The 19998-nt window shown below is 39.4% G+C and overlaps 1 protein-coding gene across 1 annotated transcript in view; it reads left to right on the top strand.

The window, feature by feature from the left end:
* LOC101993376 (OX-2 membrane glycoprotein-like) overlaps positions 1–19998 on the top strand; it is a 61327-nt gene that overhangs the window by 14810 nt on the left and 26519 nt on the right. The window contains exons 3-4 of the mRNA XM_013351871.1: positions 292–591; positions 4871–4973. Coding sequence (XP_013207325.1) covers positions 292–591; positions 4871–4973 — 403 coding nt within the window. The remainder of the gene's footprint in view (positions 1–291; positions 592–4870; positions 4974–19998) is intronic.

Genomic DNA, 19998 nt, shown 5'->3' with positions numbered 1-19998 from the left:
TCAAGCAATTTATCCCAGGACTAGTGAGAAAACAGGAGTTTGTTATTGTGCTGCTGTAAGTGTGAAATACTGGGGGTGTGTATAATATAATTTATAATTGCATAGAAGTTAAGATAACAGCCAGTAAACAGAGCAAAAGGTATTGAAAGTTTTATGATATGTGATGGGTGGTACCTAAAAGGAATATGTTTTCAGCATTTATGTGTCATATAAAAATGCGTGGGGGAAGCCATTCATTAACAGCATACTAAAATTGATTATATTAACTTCATTTCTCTCTCTTTGCCTCAGTTGTTCCTGAATTAATAACAGAACTCCATCCTGTTCCTGGCTCTGAAGATCTCCTTAACCTTCATTGTTCAGGGGTGGGAAAGCCTGCTCCTGGAATCTCCATTTATCCTTCAGAAGTCCTAGTGCTCACACAGGAAGAGTACTTTACTGAGAACCCAAATAGCACAGTGACCATCACTAAAATATACAACATCTCTTTGAAAGCTGTCAGGTCCTTGGGCCTCCAGCACCTGGTTGTGTCTATGACTCACCCCGTAGGACATGAAGAGAAGATAGTTCCTCTGCCAGTAAAGCAAGAGGGTAAGTAGAAGTGACAGCAAATCTGGGGGGGGGGGAGTTGGAACTGGTGAAACAGCTTAGTCTGTAGAATGCTTGCCATGAGAGCATGGAAACCCAAGTTTGAACCCCAGCACCCACATAAAAAGCCAGGTATAGGTGTGTCCTTGTGATCCCAGAGCTGGGGAAGTGAGGAAAGGCAAATCCCTGGGCTCACTGGCCAGTCAGCCTGGAGTAATCAGTGATCCTTGGGTCCCAGTGAAAGTATCTTAGAAAAATGAAATAAAACTAACAAAATCACAAGCTAGACAGCTCCTCTGATTGATCCCCGGCTTCCAGTACATACATTCCCACACAGATACATTCAAATGCACAAAGAAGCTCAGGCATTTACACACATGTATGCATACAAGCATGTACTTACACATGCAGAAGCATGCACATACACAGACACACAAGAGAGGATGAGAGAGTAGACATATTTATCTTTTTAAAAATCCATAATGAAAAATATTCATGTTAATCAGCTGTTTTTGAAGAAGTAAACCAATATAATGCATATATATGATTAAGAACTCAAGCAATGAAGCTGGGCATAGTAGCATGCACCTTTAATCCCAACTCTTAGGAGGTAGAAGCATGAGGATCTCTGTGAGTTCATGGCCAGCCTGGTCTACATAATGAGTTTTGGGACAACCACAGCTATCTAGTGAGAGCCTGTCTCTGACTAAATTGAGCAGTGGGATTCTTTATAGCAACTCTTCCCTTACTTAACTGCTTTCACTCATCATTTTAGTTTTCCTTTAGTGCATTAGTCACTTTTACTTTTTTCCACATACTATTTTTATTTTTTAAATTAAGATAGAATGTGTTCTATTAAAATGTATGATTTGAAGGTTGTTGGTATTTTCTAAGTACTTTGCAGTTATCACTGATGTGTAATTACAGAACACTTCCATGATTCCCTGAAGAAACCAAACACCTTCTAGCAGTGGCAAAATTTCCAATGGCTGCAGTGTGTGGCTTCCCGATTGCCCGGTAGTCACCAGCTTGTTTTACATGCAGATGGATTTATCTATTGTGGTTACTTCATATACAAACAAAACATTATATGTTGTTCTTTGCCTTTAACTTCTTTCATGTAGCAGAGTTTTCAAGGTTGATCCGCACGGTGACATTATCATTACTTGAATTTTTCCATGAGTAAAAAGTATTCTGTAGTACAGATACACCACACCTCACTTATCTATGCTTCAGTTGATAGATATTTGGATTATTTACATTTTTGGCTACTTGGGCCCAGATTAGGTGACTCTTGAACTCAAGCCATCTCTTATCAATTACTTTCAAAAACCCCACTTTTATTATTTTACAACATTTTTTAATCACACATCAATCCTTTTATTATTTTACAGCTTTTCTTTTCACAGCCTTGTCTACCTGGTCTTTATAACTCCTTTCTTCAGTTACTGAGCTTTGAACCTCCATTCCCAGAACAAAAGTGTCGTTTTCGATCTTCCTCAGAGCCCTAGATCAAGTGGTGGAGTTCCTGGGTTTCCAATGAACTGTTTCTGTCACTTCCTCCTGTAGAGTCTAGAAATGTTGTTCATAGTCTATAAAGCTCAGCTCCATTTCCATAATCCTCTCAATGTCCAGGTAAATACTAGGAGCACGCTATGGAAGCAGAGCTACTACTGTAAGTGACTTGTCCTCATCTCTCACTCTCATGGAATCTCAAATCATTCTCTCCTAAACGTTTATGCATTCATCTCCTCTTATTCATTTCATATTTCACAGCCATAGAATATTTTGTTTCTACCAATATTACCACTGGCTTCAGGCTAGTTTTAATGTGTCTCAACCCTCACAAGCCTGTTCAATTAGTTTGTTTCTTGTTTGCACTAATTAGCAGCACTGCCATCACAGTGAGTGGCATTATCCCCATGGTTAATCCAAGATATAGTGATGAAAGTCAACCACTAAGGGCTTTTCGATGGTTCTATCTGTTAACATTCTTGAGGGAATCGTTTTATTGATTATAATTATTACTTTTACTATGGGAAATGTAGAAGATAAACCTAGCAAAAAGATAGAGTAACATTTGAACATATCAGGAGTAGCCTAAAGAAATCTCCAGTCACAAAACTTTTATCAAGGAAAGGGTTATCCTAATATTTCCACAGTCAAGAAGGGTTATCCTAATATTTCAACAGTCAAGAGTATTAATTCATTTCTCTCTCAGATTCTCTACTCCAAACTGTCTAAACTGGAAGGGAATTTGTACTTTCTTTCTAGTTCCCTCCCAACTGTTTTACTTTGATTAATGGCAAAATACATTGCCTAGCATCTGAAAATTCTCGAACCAGTCATCCAGCCTCCACTATTCTCTGATGTCAAGTAAAGTCTTCCTTCTAGCTTTAACAGGGGATGCAAGATAACAGTGAATCTTGCACATTGTGGGGAAGTGGTCTAATTATTTTTGTTCCACGGCTCAGAGAGTTGGTGACCATCTTGCCACAAGCAAACAAATTATTTGAAATAATAAATACCTGTATGAAATAAAGCAGTCCGGAATTGCCACACAGCCTGTAGATTTTCATTAACTCTATGCTATCTAAAGCTCACCAACTTTTCATTTGAGTTTTGTAGACCAAAGCATGCTACATGGCATACCTTGATTTGATTTCAGATTCATGGATGCAGTACAGGCTTCAGAGAGCTAAGGAAACAGTCATCCACCGTAGTGAAACCTTCCCCTGCTTAAGGCCCTTACAACACACTTGTCAGAGAGTGGAATGTGTTGGAGGAATTCTTTTCTCCCTGCTTCTCCTGGCTAATACCCTAGAATCTGAAAGACACAGGTATGAAGATCCTGGGGTCTTTGTGTCTACTGAATTTCAGATGCCAGCCTATGGGGACACAGTTGGGACAAAACTCAGTTTTAAATACGAACATAGGACATAGAAAGAGGCTTGCTACCAGAATCTACAATAATGGGATCCTAATTATTCTGCAAGAGAACATAAGGCTTAGAAGACTACATCGACCACTAAATTTATACTATTTACACAGTAAGTGTTTGAGAGAAGTGGAACAGTACTCCATGAATCTTAAAATAAAAATCAAAGACTATAGTTTCTTTCTTTTATGTACATTGACAAGGCAAGCAGTTTACTGCAAATCCAGAATAGGAAGTTCTGTGAAGTTCTCTTTCCTTCCATGCTGTACATCAGTACAAAGGTTATGAGTTTTCTAGGTTCTCACTTGGTAACACAGGGTACAGTAAACCTCTGGCTATCAGTCTTGTTCCTGCTCCTATATACTGACAGCGTTCAGTCCTGAAATGAGAATGAAGTGAGACCCTGAAATGGTATAATTTGGTAAGAAGATCTGTTCTGTGTTGTCCCAATATTAAGATATAATGACTGACATTTTGTTTTAGGGCTAGTGGGAAGGATCCAATTTTTCCAGAACTTTGTCACATTAACCCACGCACCAAGGAGACTCACTAACCATCAGTAAATTCTGAATGTTTTCTCAACTCATGGAGAATTTACTCCTGTTAACTGATTTGTTTTGTGAACCTCTCATTAAAAGTACATTAAAGCATCTGGGGTAGCTTTCACTTCATTTCAAAATCCATGACTTCTTTTCTTCATATTATCTGGCAGATTGTATAAACATCTTCTTCAAGTTCTTTTAAGGAACTTTTTTAATCTTTTAAGAAGCAAGTTTTTAATTTAAAATTTCTTTTTCAACTTAAAATGAAAATTATTTATTTTTTGTTAGGTTATATCTCTGGCAATTTCATACACTGATTCCTTTCTTCTTTTCCTCTTCCTTATCTCCCTCTTGCTCCTCTCACCCCAGCCTCACACCCCTTCTCCCCACACCCACTCTCCTAGGCTCATGACTTTTGGTCTTTCCTTGGCCCACTTCATTTAGTCAGGGCTGTCACTGGCAATATCCACTGGAGACTATGGGGTCACTAAGGGATGGATACACAACTGAAAGCAAGATTTTCCACTTTCCCTGAATGTAACAGTAGGAAATCGTTCAAGATTGCAGAGTGGAGAATTCTGAGCTTCTCCTCCACCCAGGCTTGCACTTCCCTAATTATATTCAAGGGAAGAAGGAACTACTCTATAAGAATTTACCTTTCCTTCTGTGGTAATTAGAAAACATAGAGTAAATTTGAATGTCAATTAGGCAAACCCAGAAAACATTACAAGTAAGTTAAAGGCTCCAAGATGACAGTACAGTATAACCAAAGAAACACCATGCTCTGGTCTGTGTTTTCCAGGTACCGTGGATCACTTCAGGATAACTGCAATTATATTCATCATTTTATTTCTCATTTCATGTGTCATCGGTGCTCTTTCCTATATTTACTTTAAAAAGAAAAGGTAAGCTGTAGGACAACCTGTTGTGACAGAAACACTGGATACAATAGTGCTAGTTGGAAATACTATTTTTAAAAATTTCCAGGGGTTCTGGAAAAATCCGTCATGCAGAGAGTAGTGAAAGAAAACTTATTTCCACATCCTTGACAATTTCTGAAATTGATTGGTTATACAAGAAGGCCATGGACAAGCATTTATGTTTATGGTGAATTGAGTGTAAAATTCTTTTTTATTTGTTTAGAAGGAAAAATTATTCATTATTATTTTATGTGTATGTGAGTTTTGCCAGTGTGTGTCTCTACTCTACAAGTGTGTGTCTGGTGCCTGTGGAGGCCAGGAGAGAGTTCTAAAGCTTGAACTGGTTGCTGGCAGTTGAAACTGGTTGCTGGGAGCTGAACCCTTTACTGCTGAGTCAACTCTTTAGCCCCATGTTTAAGACTCTTTATTGAGAACAGATTTTCATGGGAGACAGCAGAGGACTCAGGACAGTAGGCGCGAGGGAGTGTCTGAGTGTCAAAACAAAGCTTAGAAGGAAAGCCTGGCATATGTGCCCCTGAGGTAGAGGGTGAAGCTGAGATCTTATCTTATAGGTTAATATAATAAAATGCCCATCCATAGACAGCTCCCCTGGTGGACAGAGGTATATGATGGGGAGGAGATCAATGGAAATAGGAAAATCCTAGCCCGTGGCAGCTGGAACTATAGTCATAATTGGTAGCGTGTGATTTGTCTCACTGTTACTATATATTCTTTAAATTAAAAAAGTGGCAGGGTTTTTATTCTGCTCCATCTTGATCCAGGGAAATATATAAACCAAGGAAATGTGAGAATTTGATCTATAATCTAGAAGGCTCTCTCACTGGCATGTGGAAAAGATGCCTTACAGGACAAGAACGAAGGAGCATTTTGAAGAGACAGCTACAGTAGTCAGGAGACAGATGGAAACTGTGTAGACCGAAGAGGTAGAAAAGAGGAGGAGGGATTAAGGTTCTACTCCGATGGGAAGGCTTCCTGAGGGACAGGGATGGAGAACGAGGGAGAGGAGAGAATTATCTTACCCAAAGTAAGGGTTTTAGCAGTAAAGAGAACTTTCACAAATATGTACAGAGGGAGAGCAAGCTTTGGAGGGAGGATTAAGAATTCTGCTCTAATATTGTCATTTTTAAATGCCTATTTTATACTTGAGGGAGTATGTTAATTAAGTATCAACAGTATGAATCTAGGATTTGTGGAGCAGACGATCAGTTTAGAATATAGATGATATGATCTCCATGGAGATAGTAGATCACAAACTATTGCTTCAAACTTGAATATAAAAACAATAGGCCAGTTCTAGTATTTTGGTGAACTGCTCAAGAGAATTTGTGTAGCAATCTATCAAATTTTACTTAATAGCCTGCTCTTATAATGTGCTGTCATGGGAAGGAGTGTTTGGTCAATATTTACTTGATTTCTGTAACATTGTCACGGTATCTCTAGGTCAGAGAACACGCCTGTCTCATTATCGACACTGCGGCGCGGACCATCATCAACAGAACCTGAGGGCCTAATGGGCCACCACCATCAGACAGGCATAAATAAATGGTAGTGTGCATTTATGTTTTCTGTCCCTGAATAGCATTTAAGTTTAAGACAAAGCATTCTAAATTAAAGCTTGCACTGGCTAGCAGCAATTGCCATTTTAAAAATAAGGAGAAAACTGTTTTTATAATGTCATTGCAGGCAGCAGTAAATTCAAATGGGGCTTTATTAATATTAATGTCTTTAAGTTTTGAAATTAAAATTAGATTTATTTTAACTGATACATAAAAATTAAAGATATTTATGGAGTACCATGTACATTTTGATAGCAGATTATCTGCTTATTCAGACATTCATCAGGTTTTTTTTTGTACCTAAAACTTAAATGTTTTCTGCTAGGTTTTAAAGATATACAACACCTAATCATTATCTATAATTACTTCTGGACATTTGCACCAAGAAGTCTCACTGACATTGAATTAGAGCTTCGTCCTGTTGATCAACCTCTCCTTATCCCTCCTACCCTCTACTAACCCAGACTCTACTGACCACCACTATACTCTCAACTCGGACATGGGTTTTGTAGATTCCATACCTAGATAAGACCATGTGGTACTTTTCTTTACGTTTTTGATTATTCTGCTTGACATGGATGAACCTCTCGTAACACCCACAGTGCTGCACATGATAGAATTTCCTTTTTATGGGCAAATGATATTCACTCAGAGTGGGGGCGGGGTCACGATTCTCACTCCACTCATCAGTTCTAGGCAGGCAGTAGCTTCGCCCTGCATCTGTTGTGACTAGTGCTACAGAGAACATGGAAGTCAAGACATCTCAACATGAAAATTTATTGATTTCGTTTCCAATAGTGGAAGAGCTTGATCATTTAACAATTCTTTTTTTTATTTTTTTACTTTTTGAGAACCCTTCCTAGTGTGTTACATTTCAAGTACAGCACGAACTGATTCCATTCTCCACATCCACACTTCTCTTGACTTTGGTACTTTTAATAGTAACTATTCTTCTGGGGTAAGTGGCCATCTTCTGGTGGTTTCTACGTGCATTTTTTTGTGATGATTAGTGGTGTTAAGCATTTTCTTTCTTGATGGAGGAAGGTCATTGGTTGATTAAATAAAGAAGCTGCTTGCCCTGATAGGTTAGAACGTAGGTGGGAGGAGCAGAACGCTGGGCGGAAGAGGAAGTGAGGTCAGACTAGACAGCTCTCCGCTCAGGGGCAGATGCCTCAGAGAGACATGATGCTCCACTCTTGCGGGCAGAGGCGAGAGCTGCTCTCTGAGGCACACGTGATGAAGCTCTGACCCAGGATGGACGTAGGCTAGAATCTCCCTGGTAAGCCACCTTGTGGGCTACAGCAGATTATTAGAGATGGGCTAGTCCAGGTGTGAGAGTTAGCCTAGAAGAGGCTAGATAGAAATGGCCAAGCAGTGATTAAATGAATACAGTGTCCGTGTAATTATTTCAGGTAAAGCTAGCCTTGCGGGCAACGGGGTGCTGGGGATGCAGCCCCGCCGCTCCCCGTAATACAACACTTTCTCATATATCTATTAGCTATTTTGTATACTTCTTTGAGGAATGTCTGTTTAGGTTCATTACCCATAAATTTGAGTAGCTTAATTTTCTTGAGTTCTTAAGCTCTTATAGGTCTTGAAATGCTAAACCCTTCTCAGATGTGGAGTTTGCAAATATTTTCTTCTTCTCTGATGTTGGTCTCTTATATGGAATTGACGACTGTTTTCCTTCTGGGTTATCCAACTTCCCTGGCACAGCATTTTTTAACATCAACAACCATTCCCAGGGTCTGGGTGTGTGTCCTTATCTCCTTAATTGAAAATCAGTTCTCTGTCGATATGTGAGTTTAATCACAGTGTCTGTGTTCTGCTGTGCTGGTCTGTGCATCTGTGTCTTGTAAATGCCATGTTGTTTTGATTAATTACTGCTTCATGGTACATTTTGAAGTCAGGAGGTGCAGTGGCTTCTGACAAAGGATGAGGTTTTCCTGTTCAGACACATTTGGATTCTCTAGTTAGTTCTGAGTAGGATGTCTTTGAAATTGCACAAACTCATTGCCTCACTTTCAGGAGTACAGTTATTTTAGTGATTTGAATTCTTTGTATCTTTTCAACATGCATATCTTCTTTGATTTCTTTATTTGATAATTATTATTTTTTTCTATATAGAGCTTTTGGAAGGCTGATAGCCATTTTTAGTGTAATTTCTTCTTCATTATCTTGTGACATGTTTATTCAAGTCTTTCCTTTTTAGGAGAGCTCACATTTTTCTCTATGTATGATTTTTGAAATTTCTACTAATCGAATGCCTTGGTTTTTTTATTTGTTCACTATCCTGAATTATACCTTATTTTTAAGTGAAACTTTGGTGGCTATTAGTAGCTAGGAAGATTTGTTGCTATTATAAATTAATTTGTGTTTTGAATCCTTGCTAAATTTTACAGAAGCAAAGTCTTTGACCGATTCTGGTAATTTTCCATGCACATAGTCATCCCTCACACATCCTCTCTTGGCTAGTTGATGCCAACTTGACACAAGCTAGAGTCATCTGAAAGGAGGGAACCTTAATTGAGACAATGCCCTCAGAAGATATAACTCTTAGACACTTTCTTAATTAGTGATTGATGGGGAAGACCTGAGCCATTTGTGGGTAGGGCCACCCCTTGGTAGGTGGCCCTGTGTTCTATAAGATAGCAGACTGAACAAGCCATGAAGAGCAGGCCAGTAAGCTGTGCCCATCCATGGCCTCTGTACCAGCTTCCTCCCTATTTGATTTCTTATTCTGACTTCTTTCAATGATGAACTATGATGTGGAAGTATAAGCCTAATAAACCCTTCTGTCCCCCCAGCTTGTTCTTGGTCATGGTGTTTCATCACAGCAATAGTAACCACAGTAACCATCACTAAGACAAATGCATGGATTTTCTTTTCCAAATTTATATCTCACTTTAATTCTAAATAATAGTTAAAGAAGCTTTTTTTTCTCATTTTTGTATTTAAACATATTGTTTAACAATATTTTAATATTTAACAATATTAAACATATTGTTAAATAGCCATTTAACAAATGCTGGCTATTAGTATGAGTAAGAAATATCTTATTACTCTGATTATTTTTTCAATTTTTTATTATGAAAAGGAGATTGATGGTTGAAAAAAAACATTGTAAGTAAAGTGATCATCTGGCAGGCATGAAGACTTGAGTTCTATCTCCAGAACCCACATAAAAATGTCAGATATTAGTGCATGCTTCTAGCCCCAGTGTGTGCTGGAAAAGTAGAGACAGGGTTCCAACACGCACTGAAGATCAGCCGATCCACCGAGCCTTGTGGACTGAACAACTACTAGATTCTTGACTTTCTTTGGTAGACAGCCATTGCCAGGCTAGCCAAACCACAACCTGTATGCTACTTTAAGAAAACCCCTTTCTTTATCTATGTATACACTCATTCTATCAGTTCTGTTCCTCTAGAGAACACTGACTAAAACAAGCAGCATCTACTTCCATTTTAATATGCATATTTCACTTTATCATGTTTCTTGTCCAGCTTTTATTAAACTACATGTTTTTTTGCTAGCTTGAGGATCATACTTATAAACATATGCTATAACAATTTATTCTAATCTCTCTAGTCATTTGCTAAAGACAATATATGTGCTCATTTTAATGCCGGTTTAAAAGTGCTTTCAAATATATAGCTTAGCATAATTCTCAATATCTTTCATAATCATATTGTCTTATCTCCATTCTTTTTCATGTAGGTTTTTCTGAGTTATTTAATATTTTATAGATACATAATTTACATAGTAATAAATTTTGTAGGTATTTCAGCTTTCCATATATTTTACAGCATACCCATTGATTCACTTTTCCATTTATTTTGGAAACTTTTGAAAATGTTTTCAGTTAGTCTTGATACAATAAAATTTCTAAGTATTATGTACTTATATTTTTCATTCTATTACTGTATAGCTAAGTTCTTGAATCTAGTTCTAACATCTTAGTAGGTTAAAAGCAAAACAATGCCTAGGAAAATATTGTTTTCCTGCTAATGATCACCATTTTTTGGACTGAGGTTGAGCTTGTGGCTGGCTGTTTTGCTTTTCTGACCTCCAGGTTGAACCCCAATATCTGACATTGAGTTTTTATTAATCATGTTACATCTCATTTATTAACTGTTGATCTCACTGCCCATGTTTATGGCAGAAAGTTCAGAAAATCTTTTCCTGTGCCATTGAATTCAAGGTCATTCCCCATTATAGACCCTCAAACCCCATGTTCCAACATTTTTGGTACCATAAATTATTCTGCACTCTACTAAAAGAGAAACTTACACATCAAGTTAGCCACAATCCCTTTATGTACAAAGGTGTATTTCCTTGCAAGATATGCTAAGGCCATTGTGGCACAAAGCTTTTGGGAGTAACCAACCAGAAACTGATTTGACTCCACAAGATGAAACCCACATGGGATACTGCTTGGATGACCAAAGACCCTGAGCCTAGATATCCCAGAGACTTATGGCAAAACTAAATAACAGTGTCCTACAAAAGGAGGGGGGATACAGCGATAAGATGACTCCTAATGGTATTCTGATATTTTCATAGATCAGTGTCTTGCTCTGCTCAGTCATCATCAGAAGAGCTTCCTTCAACAAGGTGGTAACAAATATAGAGACTCATAAACAGACATTTGTTTTTGGAGAGTGAGAGGCCTTTGAACACTCAGCCTTAAATGGAATGTCTCCATCAAATCCCTCCCCTCGGAGCTCAGATGACCCTGCGAAAGAGAAGGCAGAAAGACTGGAAGAGCCAGAAGGAACAGAGGATGCCAAGAACACAGTCTCCAGTATTAACATGAATAAAGCTCCTATGAACTCACAGAGACTGAGGTGGCATGGACAGGGCCTGCAGGGGTCTGCACCAGGTCCTCTGCATATATATTATGGTTTCCAGTTTAGTGTTTTCATGGGATTCTTGTGTGTGAGAATTTGTTAGTCATATATATTCTTTTGGCCCCTTTTCTTCCTGTTGGCTTGTCTTGTCCAACTTTGATGTGATTGGATTTTTTTTCACTTTTTTATGTTTTGAAGAAAGTGAATGAATGAATGGCTGAATGAAAACCTAGTCACAAGGGTAAAGGTTAACAACTCAACTGTCATTTATAGCTGCGGGGAGAGGGAAAGCAGTTTTCTCCAATAGTGACATACCAACCACTCCAGTGTAGGCTTCACGATCAAGAGTAGCTGACTAACCTATATGGACTCCATATACATTTCTTTTTGTTTTATTTTGTCTCGTTGGATTTTTTTTTAAATTGTATGCTTTAATTTGGCTATAGTTTGTTGATTTTTCCTTTTTGGATGCTGTTTTGTTTTTTTAGGATTTGTTGTATTGGGGTTGTGTTTTTGAGAAAGAACTTAAAGTTGGGTGGGTAGAGAGAGAATCTGGACTGACTTGAGAGAGGGAAAAGAGGGGATCAAAATAGATGTAAAAGATGATGTAAATAATAAAAATAGAATAAAAAGGAAAAATATTACAAAGCAGAGAAAATAATTTAGGTGCTGGCCAAATAAACATTTCAAGTTGTGTACTTGTGACCTATAGCCCTTATAAAAGACACTTTTAACTTAAAAAGTCTGTAAAATAAGACACTGAGGTAGAAACTTTCATAACAGATAAATTTAATCCAGTTTACTCCAATAGTTTGAAAATAGTGATTTGTTGGAGCTAGAGTTAGGACCAGCAGATAAGAATAGTTTCTACTCTTTCAGAGGACCCAGGCTTGATTTCCAGAACCCACATGGAGGTTCACTACGTGAACCTCCCATGTAGTGAACCTTGGGTTTAACTCCCAAGACTCTGAATGCCCTTTTCTGGCCTCTACAGAGACCAAGAATTTACATAGTACATATACATACAGGCAAAGTAATATGCCTGCAGGCATCATACCACTGGACTCCTCAGAATGTCGCTGAGGTAGAAGACTCTTGAATTTTGGTGTCGGGGTCCAGTGCTAGCCCGGACCATAAATTATTTCTCTCAACCAGACCCCAACATAAACTCTCTCTGACTAACGTGGAGGCGTGGCAATAAAGACACAACTCACATGGCTTAATTGTGAGGGAGATTCTCAGTGGTCCCTCATGAAGTCTTGAGTTCAAATCCTGAAGAATTCCTCTCATTTATTCTCCAAACAGCTTTTATACCAAAACATAAAGTGAGTGGTGGTGGGGGGGGCACCAGTATTCTGTCTCCTAGGTAACCAGGTGAATGGCGTTTTGTCATGTCTGCATGGAACTGTCTGCTGTGTATGCTAGCTGTCACTGGCTTGAATTAGCATCTCTATCAGACATACTCCAAATTACAAAGAAAAGAGCAACAACATCCTGACCCTTTGTTAGGGCAGTGACAGCCTGTCTGCAGGGCTACCTGATCACCTCAGGGGGGGCCTATGGCTTCAGAGCCTGGCTGCCACACCATATAGAAATATGGGCCTACATTTTGGTTGGATTTATTTTCCATCCTTTTTATATACGTTACTGATGAGTTCAAAGTGATTGCTACCTTTTATACACTTGGTCAAATCAGCATAGTGTCATCAATATAGTACAGCAATGTGATACATTGTGGAAGAGATATAGGATCCAGAGCCTTTCTGACTATGTTATGACACAGCTGGAGAATAGATCTCTGAGGTAAAATTGTAAAGATATACTGCTAGCCTTGCCAACTGAAAGTGGTCCTTATGGGTATATGTCCCAAAAAGGCATTTGCTAGATCAATATCTGCAGATCATGCATCTTAGTCAGTGATTTTGTTACTATGATGAAAAATGAAGACCAAAAGCATCTTGAGAAGGAAAAAGTATTTTTGACTCACACTTTTATGTGGCTGTTAATCATCGTAGAAAGTCAGGAAAGGAACTCAAACAGGGTAGGAAATTAGAGGCCAGAGCTAATGCAGAGGCCATGGAGGGATATTGCTAACTAGCTTGCTCATCATGGCTTGTTCATCCTCCTTATAGAATCTAGAGCCACAAGCCCAGGAATGGTACTATCTACAAGGGGCTGAGCCCCTCGCCATCAATTAATAATTAAAAAAAATACCCTGCAAGTTTTCCTGCAGCCTGAAATATGGAGGCATTTTCTTAACTGGGGCTCCTTTCTTGTTTTAGCTTCCAGTACACCAATTATTGGGGTGTATGGTAAGCTGCTCAAGCAAGGACATTATTTCTTGTTCAGAAGCTGCCATCAGAGTCGCTGCCTAATTGAGTTCTTGATAGTCAGCTGTCATTCTCCACAATCCATCTGTTTTTTCCACTTGGCAGAGGGAGGAGCTAGTTAAAGGAAGATGTGGTGGGAACCCCACTCCTGGATCCTTCAAGTTCTTATTAGAGGCAACAATGTTTTGTTTCCTCTAGGGATGTGATACAATTTTTGATTCACTATTTTCCTTGGCAGAGGGCAACTCTAAAGACTTCCATTCTACCTTTGAACCATAATATCTCTCACTCCACAGGGCATGGAACCAGAATGATTTTTGCCAAAATCTAAGCATATCTATCCCAATTATAAATTTTGGAACTGAGGAAATAACCACAGAATAAGTTTGGTGACCCACTGGGCCTACTGGACTGTGAGTTGGACTTCAGCCAAACCTTCATTAATCACCTGACCTGCATAAGTCCCTATTTAACTGGAGAGCCACAGTATTTCTTGGGATCACCAGGAATACTTTTAGGTATTTTATCAAGATCCTTCCTCAAGGGAATCTGGGTGTTTCTTCATTCAAGGGGTTCAGAGTCTGCAAACTGCCTTAAGTCTGGAAATTGAATGATGGGCAGATCAATTGGCATGATCCAATGCAGCCTTTTTATTGTTTGTTTTTGTTTTTGTTTTTTCGAGACAGGGTTTCTCTGTGGCTTGGAGCCTGTCCTGGAACTAGCTCTGTAGACCAGGCTGGTCTCGAACTCACAGAGATTCGCCTACCTCTGCCTCCCGAGTGCTGGGATTAAAGGTGTGCGCCACCACCGCCCGGCTCAATGCAGCCTTTTTATCATTTATTTGAGATTTTTTTCTGCTTATATAGATCAAACAAAATTTAGTAGGCTTGTTATCACTCATACATACATTACATGTCCGGAAGCACCATGACTGATTAGTCAGTATTAAAGGTCCATATGAGTCATACCACCATAAAATCCACTTGCTTGTGCTGCCTCTTACAATTTGCTTTGGTAATTCAGTGCTGCCACTTGGCTCCTGCTACCATGGAACACAATTAAACCCGCTGCATTTAATTCATTTAACCAAATAGCAGCATCTCCACCCCAAAGGTCTGGCAAAGAAGAAGGATGTCATCAAAACACTTCAAATGCATTGCTGCCCCTCTCACAATTTTGCATCTTATAGGGTTGGTGATGGGTGTGTCCTCTGAGACTCCCATTGTGGGGGATTGGGTTTTGCATGGTGTGACCACTCCAGCTTCCCAATTTACCTGAGCCTCAAATCTCTTCATCAGCACTAAGCTGAGGGGTATCAGGTATCTCCAATTCCTTTCCAGTAGGTCATCTTATGATGAATGCTTCAATCAAGCATTCGAACAAACTTTTGCCACTGTTTCTTTTAAATTGAGTAAAATTCCACCATTAAATCTAGAATATCCACTCAAAAGATCCACATCAATAAAACCAGGCTTTTGTGTTCTTTTTACCATTATCCCAAACCCTTAAGATCCACCCCCCCACCCAGCGAATATTCCCTACTTCTTTTTGAATGAATTAGCAAAGTCGTTAAGCTCTTTAGTAGTGAAACATACCTCCTCATGAACTATGCTTTCTCTCTTCTAAGAGTCTGCTTTGTCTTAAGCCTGGTTACAGTTCTAGAGGCAATCACTGCAGGTGCAGTTCTAACCTTTCCCCCTCCCCCATCCCATGCACCTTGTGAGACTCTCTTAAAACTTCACATGGTGCACGGAACATCTGGGAGGATCATCACAGCTGGGACCCAGCCAGAAGCCACAGGCTCAACGGCCAAGCCTAAGCACACACTGGGTGGAGCGCCATCCATTGTCAAACTTGTTCTTCAAGTGCCACCTGGTGGTGATAAGATGTAAGAGGCCGCATCTCAGTGAACAAGGCTTGAATAGGCAGAGTACCTACTCCTCCTGGACTTCTAGTTGCATATAGAAACTATCATTGCTTCCGGCAGAAGGGAAGCAGAGGGTCGGATATGATATTGGATAACTGCACACTCTGGAAAACAGAAGGGGAGACAGGATTTGAGGAATCTTTCTTTTTTTATTCAGAAGCTTTTGTCAGTTGAGTAGTGCTCCTGTCCTTGGATGACTTTATAGAAGGTTTATTGTAGTAAATCTGAAGTCACACTGCCTACTGAATGTTGGCCCCATTCCTTAGAAATCACTGGAGCATAGCAGAATATACATGTATATTTTGTTTTTAATTACTTAATTTTTTTTTTATACATATGGGTGTTTTGCCAGCATGTATGTGTGTTGCACAAGAGTGCCTGGTACCCAAGGATGCCCTAGAGACCATTATTCTCTTGGAATTGGTGTTACAGAAGGATGTGATCCTTTTGTGTGCTGGGAATCAAACCAAGGTATTCTGGGTATCATCCACTACTCTTAATTTCTGATATATCTCTCTAGACCCAGTTTTCCTTTCTTTTTCATCTTTTTTTCTTTTTTTCCTTCCTTCCTTCCTTCCTTCCTTCCTTCCTTCCTTCCTTCCTTCCTTCCTTCCTTCCTTTTGACTATAAGACAAGTGGTACCTGAAACTGCCACCCACCTAACTCTCAGGTCATCTGACTCACAGTAAGATTGATATAGGTATACTTTAGAGTTTCTATTATAGAAGCACATTTGTGTTTTATTCTGTGGGATTCTGTAGTACCCAGTGCTAATGGGTTTTTTTTTGTTCTGAGTTAACTTGACATCTAGGAAGCTTGAGAGGAAAGCATGACTGGTCTTGGTGCTTGTGAACCCTTCTCCCGTTGCACAGAGATGATGAAGATGGGCAGTAGAATAGAAGACAGCAAAGAGAAAAGACAAATGATGTAAATCTCAGTGACAAGACTGAGCACCTGACCAGAAGGGAGAGACTAAACTTTAAAATGATTGGCAGGCTGATTTCCTTTCCCACACCATCTGGATAAAGAGTATATGGAAGACATCTTTAGGATGTGAATCCATTGCTTTCTCTGATCGCTGATTCTCTGAGTAAAACGAGATTAATTGCCCAGATGTTGACTATGTTCAAAATAGTTCAGACTTGGGTTACGGCTGAAGATCTTGAAAACAAATTGTTTTGCTTCTCTGATAGTTAATAGTTGGAATCTACACTGGGTACCTTGAGATAGAAAGACCTGCCGTGAATGAGGGAGGAACCATTCCATGGTCTAAACTCAATAAAATTGAGAAGTGAGATAAACACCACCATTTATCTCTGTTTCCTTCTCATTTGTAAATGCCATCTGATCAGAGGCCCGTGTTTTTTTGCTGTCATGCCCTCTTTACTATTATGGATTGTACCCTACAACTGTAAGTTCAAATAACGTCTTACTTCCTTAACTTGTTTTTATTATGTACTATGTCACAGAAAGAGAAAAGTAATTTATACAGCCTCCAAATTAAAAAAAAAACTTCCACAATTTTCTCTCTACTTTATTCCAAAAGTAAGCACTTTCCAAAGCATGATGTTGGCACATTCTTACCCACTCTTGACCCCATACTCTGTTGTGCTACATAGCTTGGAAGGGACTAATATTACATAATGTTCTTTACAGAAACAGATCAGTTAGAATAGTGTTAGCCCAAGGCTGGGAGAAACCAGGAGGTATTTATGACTAAAGATGACATGCTTCTTCATTGAAATTCGAGTAACTATACAGTGCCTACAACAATTAACAAATTGATATTAAGGTTGATGTTCTGGTTAAGTTTAATGACGACTTAATAATTCTGAGGAGAGTCATCCAAAGACAGAGCGTCTTTGAGAAATTGACTAGATCACATTGGCCATTGGGCATGTCTGTGTGGTGTTATCTTAATCAAGATTGTTAATTGAGGTTAAGGGCCCAGCACACAGTGGGCAACACCATCCCCTGGGATTGTGTGTCAAGAATGTACAAGAGAGGTAGCTAATCATGCATCAAAGTGGTGCTTTAAATAGGAAAAGACTCCCATAAGCCAGTTATATAAACACTTGGTCCACTCTTGATGGAATCAATTGTTGAATATTATGGAATCTTTTGGAGGTGTGGCCTTGTTGGAAGGCATGGCTAACTGGGGAGCAGACTTTGGAGTTCATAGTCTTGTCCACTTTCAGATACCTTGTACTATTGTTTTTAGATGAAATCGTTGACTGCCTGTGTCATGCATCCTGGTCAATTAGAGACTCTCTGCCTTTTCCTTTCTGTCTGGGAAGGCCTGATTTTGAGGTACTCAGCAAACTTCAGAAACTGAAGATGATATGGCCTGCATAATGTGAACAACTTACTTTATACTGCCTCTCACAAAAGACCTTCACCACAAATTCCACTGAATAGGGTCCTGTTTAATGTGTCAGGAATGCAGTCTACATTCCTCATGGTGAGTATCTCTCATGGCAACATGAACCCAACTGTTCTAAATATTACCATTTCCTACTCTACATTTAGTTTGGCTTTGTCATTTTCAGGTCAAGGAATGGGCTCAATTTGTGTGTCTTGGTAGTCTACTTTATGCATTCTTAGGGACTAGTGTGTCTTACAGAAAACCCATACAGGAGGAAGCAAGCTTCAAGTGAGTGGAAGTGGACCCACTTCTGGGATGTTGGTGGACCAAGGTTGAGCCAGGTGGACCTGGGCCAGAGCAGAACTGAGACAGCGAACTCCACAGGAGCAGATACAGGGGAGTAACTGCTGAGTGAGTGGGCCAGAGACAGAGACCACTGAGGGTCTGGATGTGAATCTGGGACCTTCAAGGGAGTAGACCTAAGCCAGGACTCCTGTGGGTCTGGGCTTGAGTCTAGGACTTCTGAGAAACTAGGTCTGAGCCAGGTCCCCTAGGGGTCTAAACATAAATCTGGGACCTCCAAGGGAATAGGCAGGAACCAGAGATCTCTGTGAGTCCAGGTATGAGTTTGGGACCTCAGAGGGAGTAGGCTTGAGTCAGGACCTCTGTGGATCCAGGCATTGGTCTGGTACATCAAAGGGAATAGGCAGGAACCAGAAACCTCTCTGGGTCACACCATGAGTCTGGGACCTCTGAGGGAGTAAGCCTGAGCCAGATCCTCTGTGGGTCTGGGAACATCCAAGCCTGGGAACTCCGAGGGAGTAGATAGGAGCCAAAGACATTAGCAGGACCAACTACAAGTCAGGGACTTCTGCAGGAGTGAATCCAGACCAGGATTTACAGAAACAGATCAAAGCCTAGGATAGAGCAGGCCTGAGACAGCAAACTCCAAGGGAGTGTAGCAAAGCTTGGGAGTGCTGAGTGACCTCCAGGAACACGGAGTAACCAGAGGGGTAACTAGAACCATGGCACTAACTGTAAAATAAGGAACAACTAGATGAGCTTTGGATTCACTGGCACCTAGAAGATTAATCAACAGACTCACCAAGAGACCCAAACATGCCTATTAGAGGAAAAGATGAGTAGAGAAGGTAAGTATACACACAACACCCACAAAGAGCACATGATATCACTAAAACCTAAAAAAAAAAAACCCTACAACATCAAGACTCCAAAAACCAAATATAGATGAAGCAGAAGAAAATGAATTAAAATATAACTTCAGGAGAATGTTTGAAACTCTTAAAGAGAAAATGAGAGATTCCCTCAAAGAAATGGAGAAAACACCAAACAAAAAATTGGAAGACATCAGCCAATTCCTTAAAAAGAAATAAAATATATGAAAGAAACTACTCAAGACTTAAAACCTTAAACGGAGACAATGAAGAAAACACAAGGACTAGGGAATTATAAAAAGAGAAATCATGAGAAAACAATGAGGAACTACAAACACAGGTATGAACATCAGAATACAAGAGATGGAAGAGAGAATCTCAAGTGCTGAAGATACAATAGAGGAGATAGACTCATCAGTAAAAGAAAACATTAAATCTAAGAAAAGCTTAACTGAAAATATCCAGGAAATATGGGACACCATGAAAAAGCCAAGCCTAAGAATAATAGGTATAGAAGTTCAGCTCAAAAGCACAGAAAACATATTTAACAAAAGCATAGAAGAAAACTTTCCCAGCCTAAAAAAAGACATGCCTATGAAGATAAAAGAAGCTTATTAGAACACCAAATAGACTGGATCAAAAAAAAAAGTCCACTTGCCACATAATAATCAAAACACTAAACATATAGAGTAAAGCAATAATATTAAAAGCTGCAAAGGAAAAAGATCAAGTAACATATAAAGACAGACCTATCAGAATTACACCTGACTTTACATTGGAGAC

Source organism: Microtus ochrogaster, chromosome 2 (assembly GCF_000317375.1).
Source record: "Microtus ochrogaster isolate Prairie Vole_2 chromosome 2, MicOch1.0, whole genome shotgun sequence".
Taxonomy (NCBI): domain Eukaryota; kingdom Metazoa; phylum Chordata; class Mammalia; order Rodentia; family Cricetidae; genus Microtus; species Microtus ochrogaster.
The sequence above is the reverse complement of the archived record's forward strand: the minus strand, read 5'-3'. Positions and strand labels throughout refer to the sequence as shown.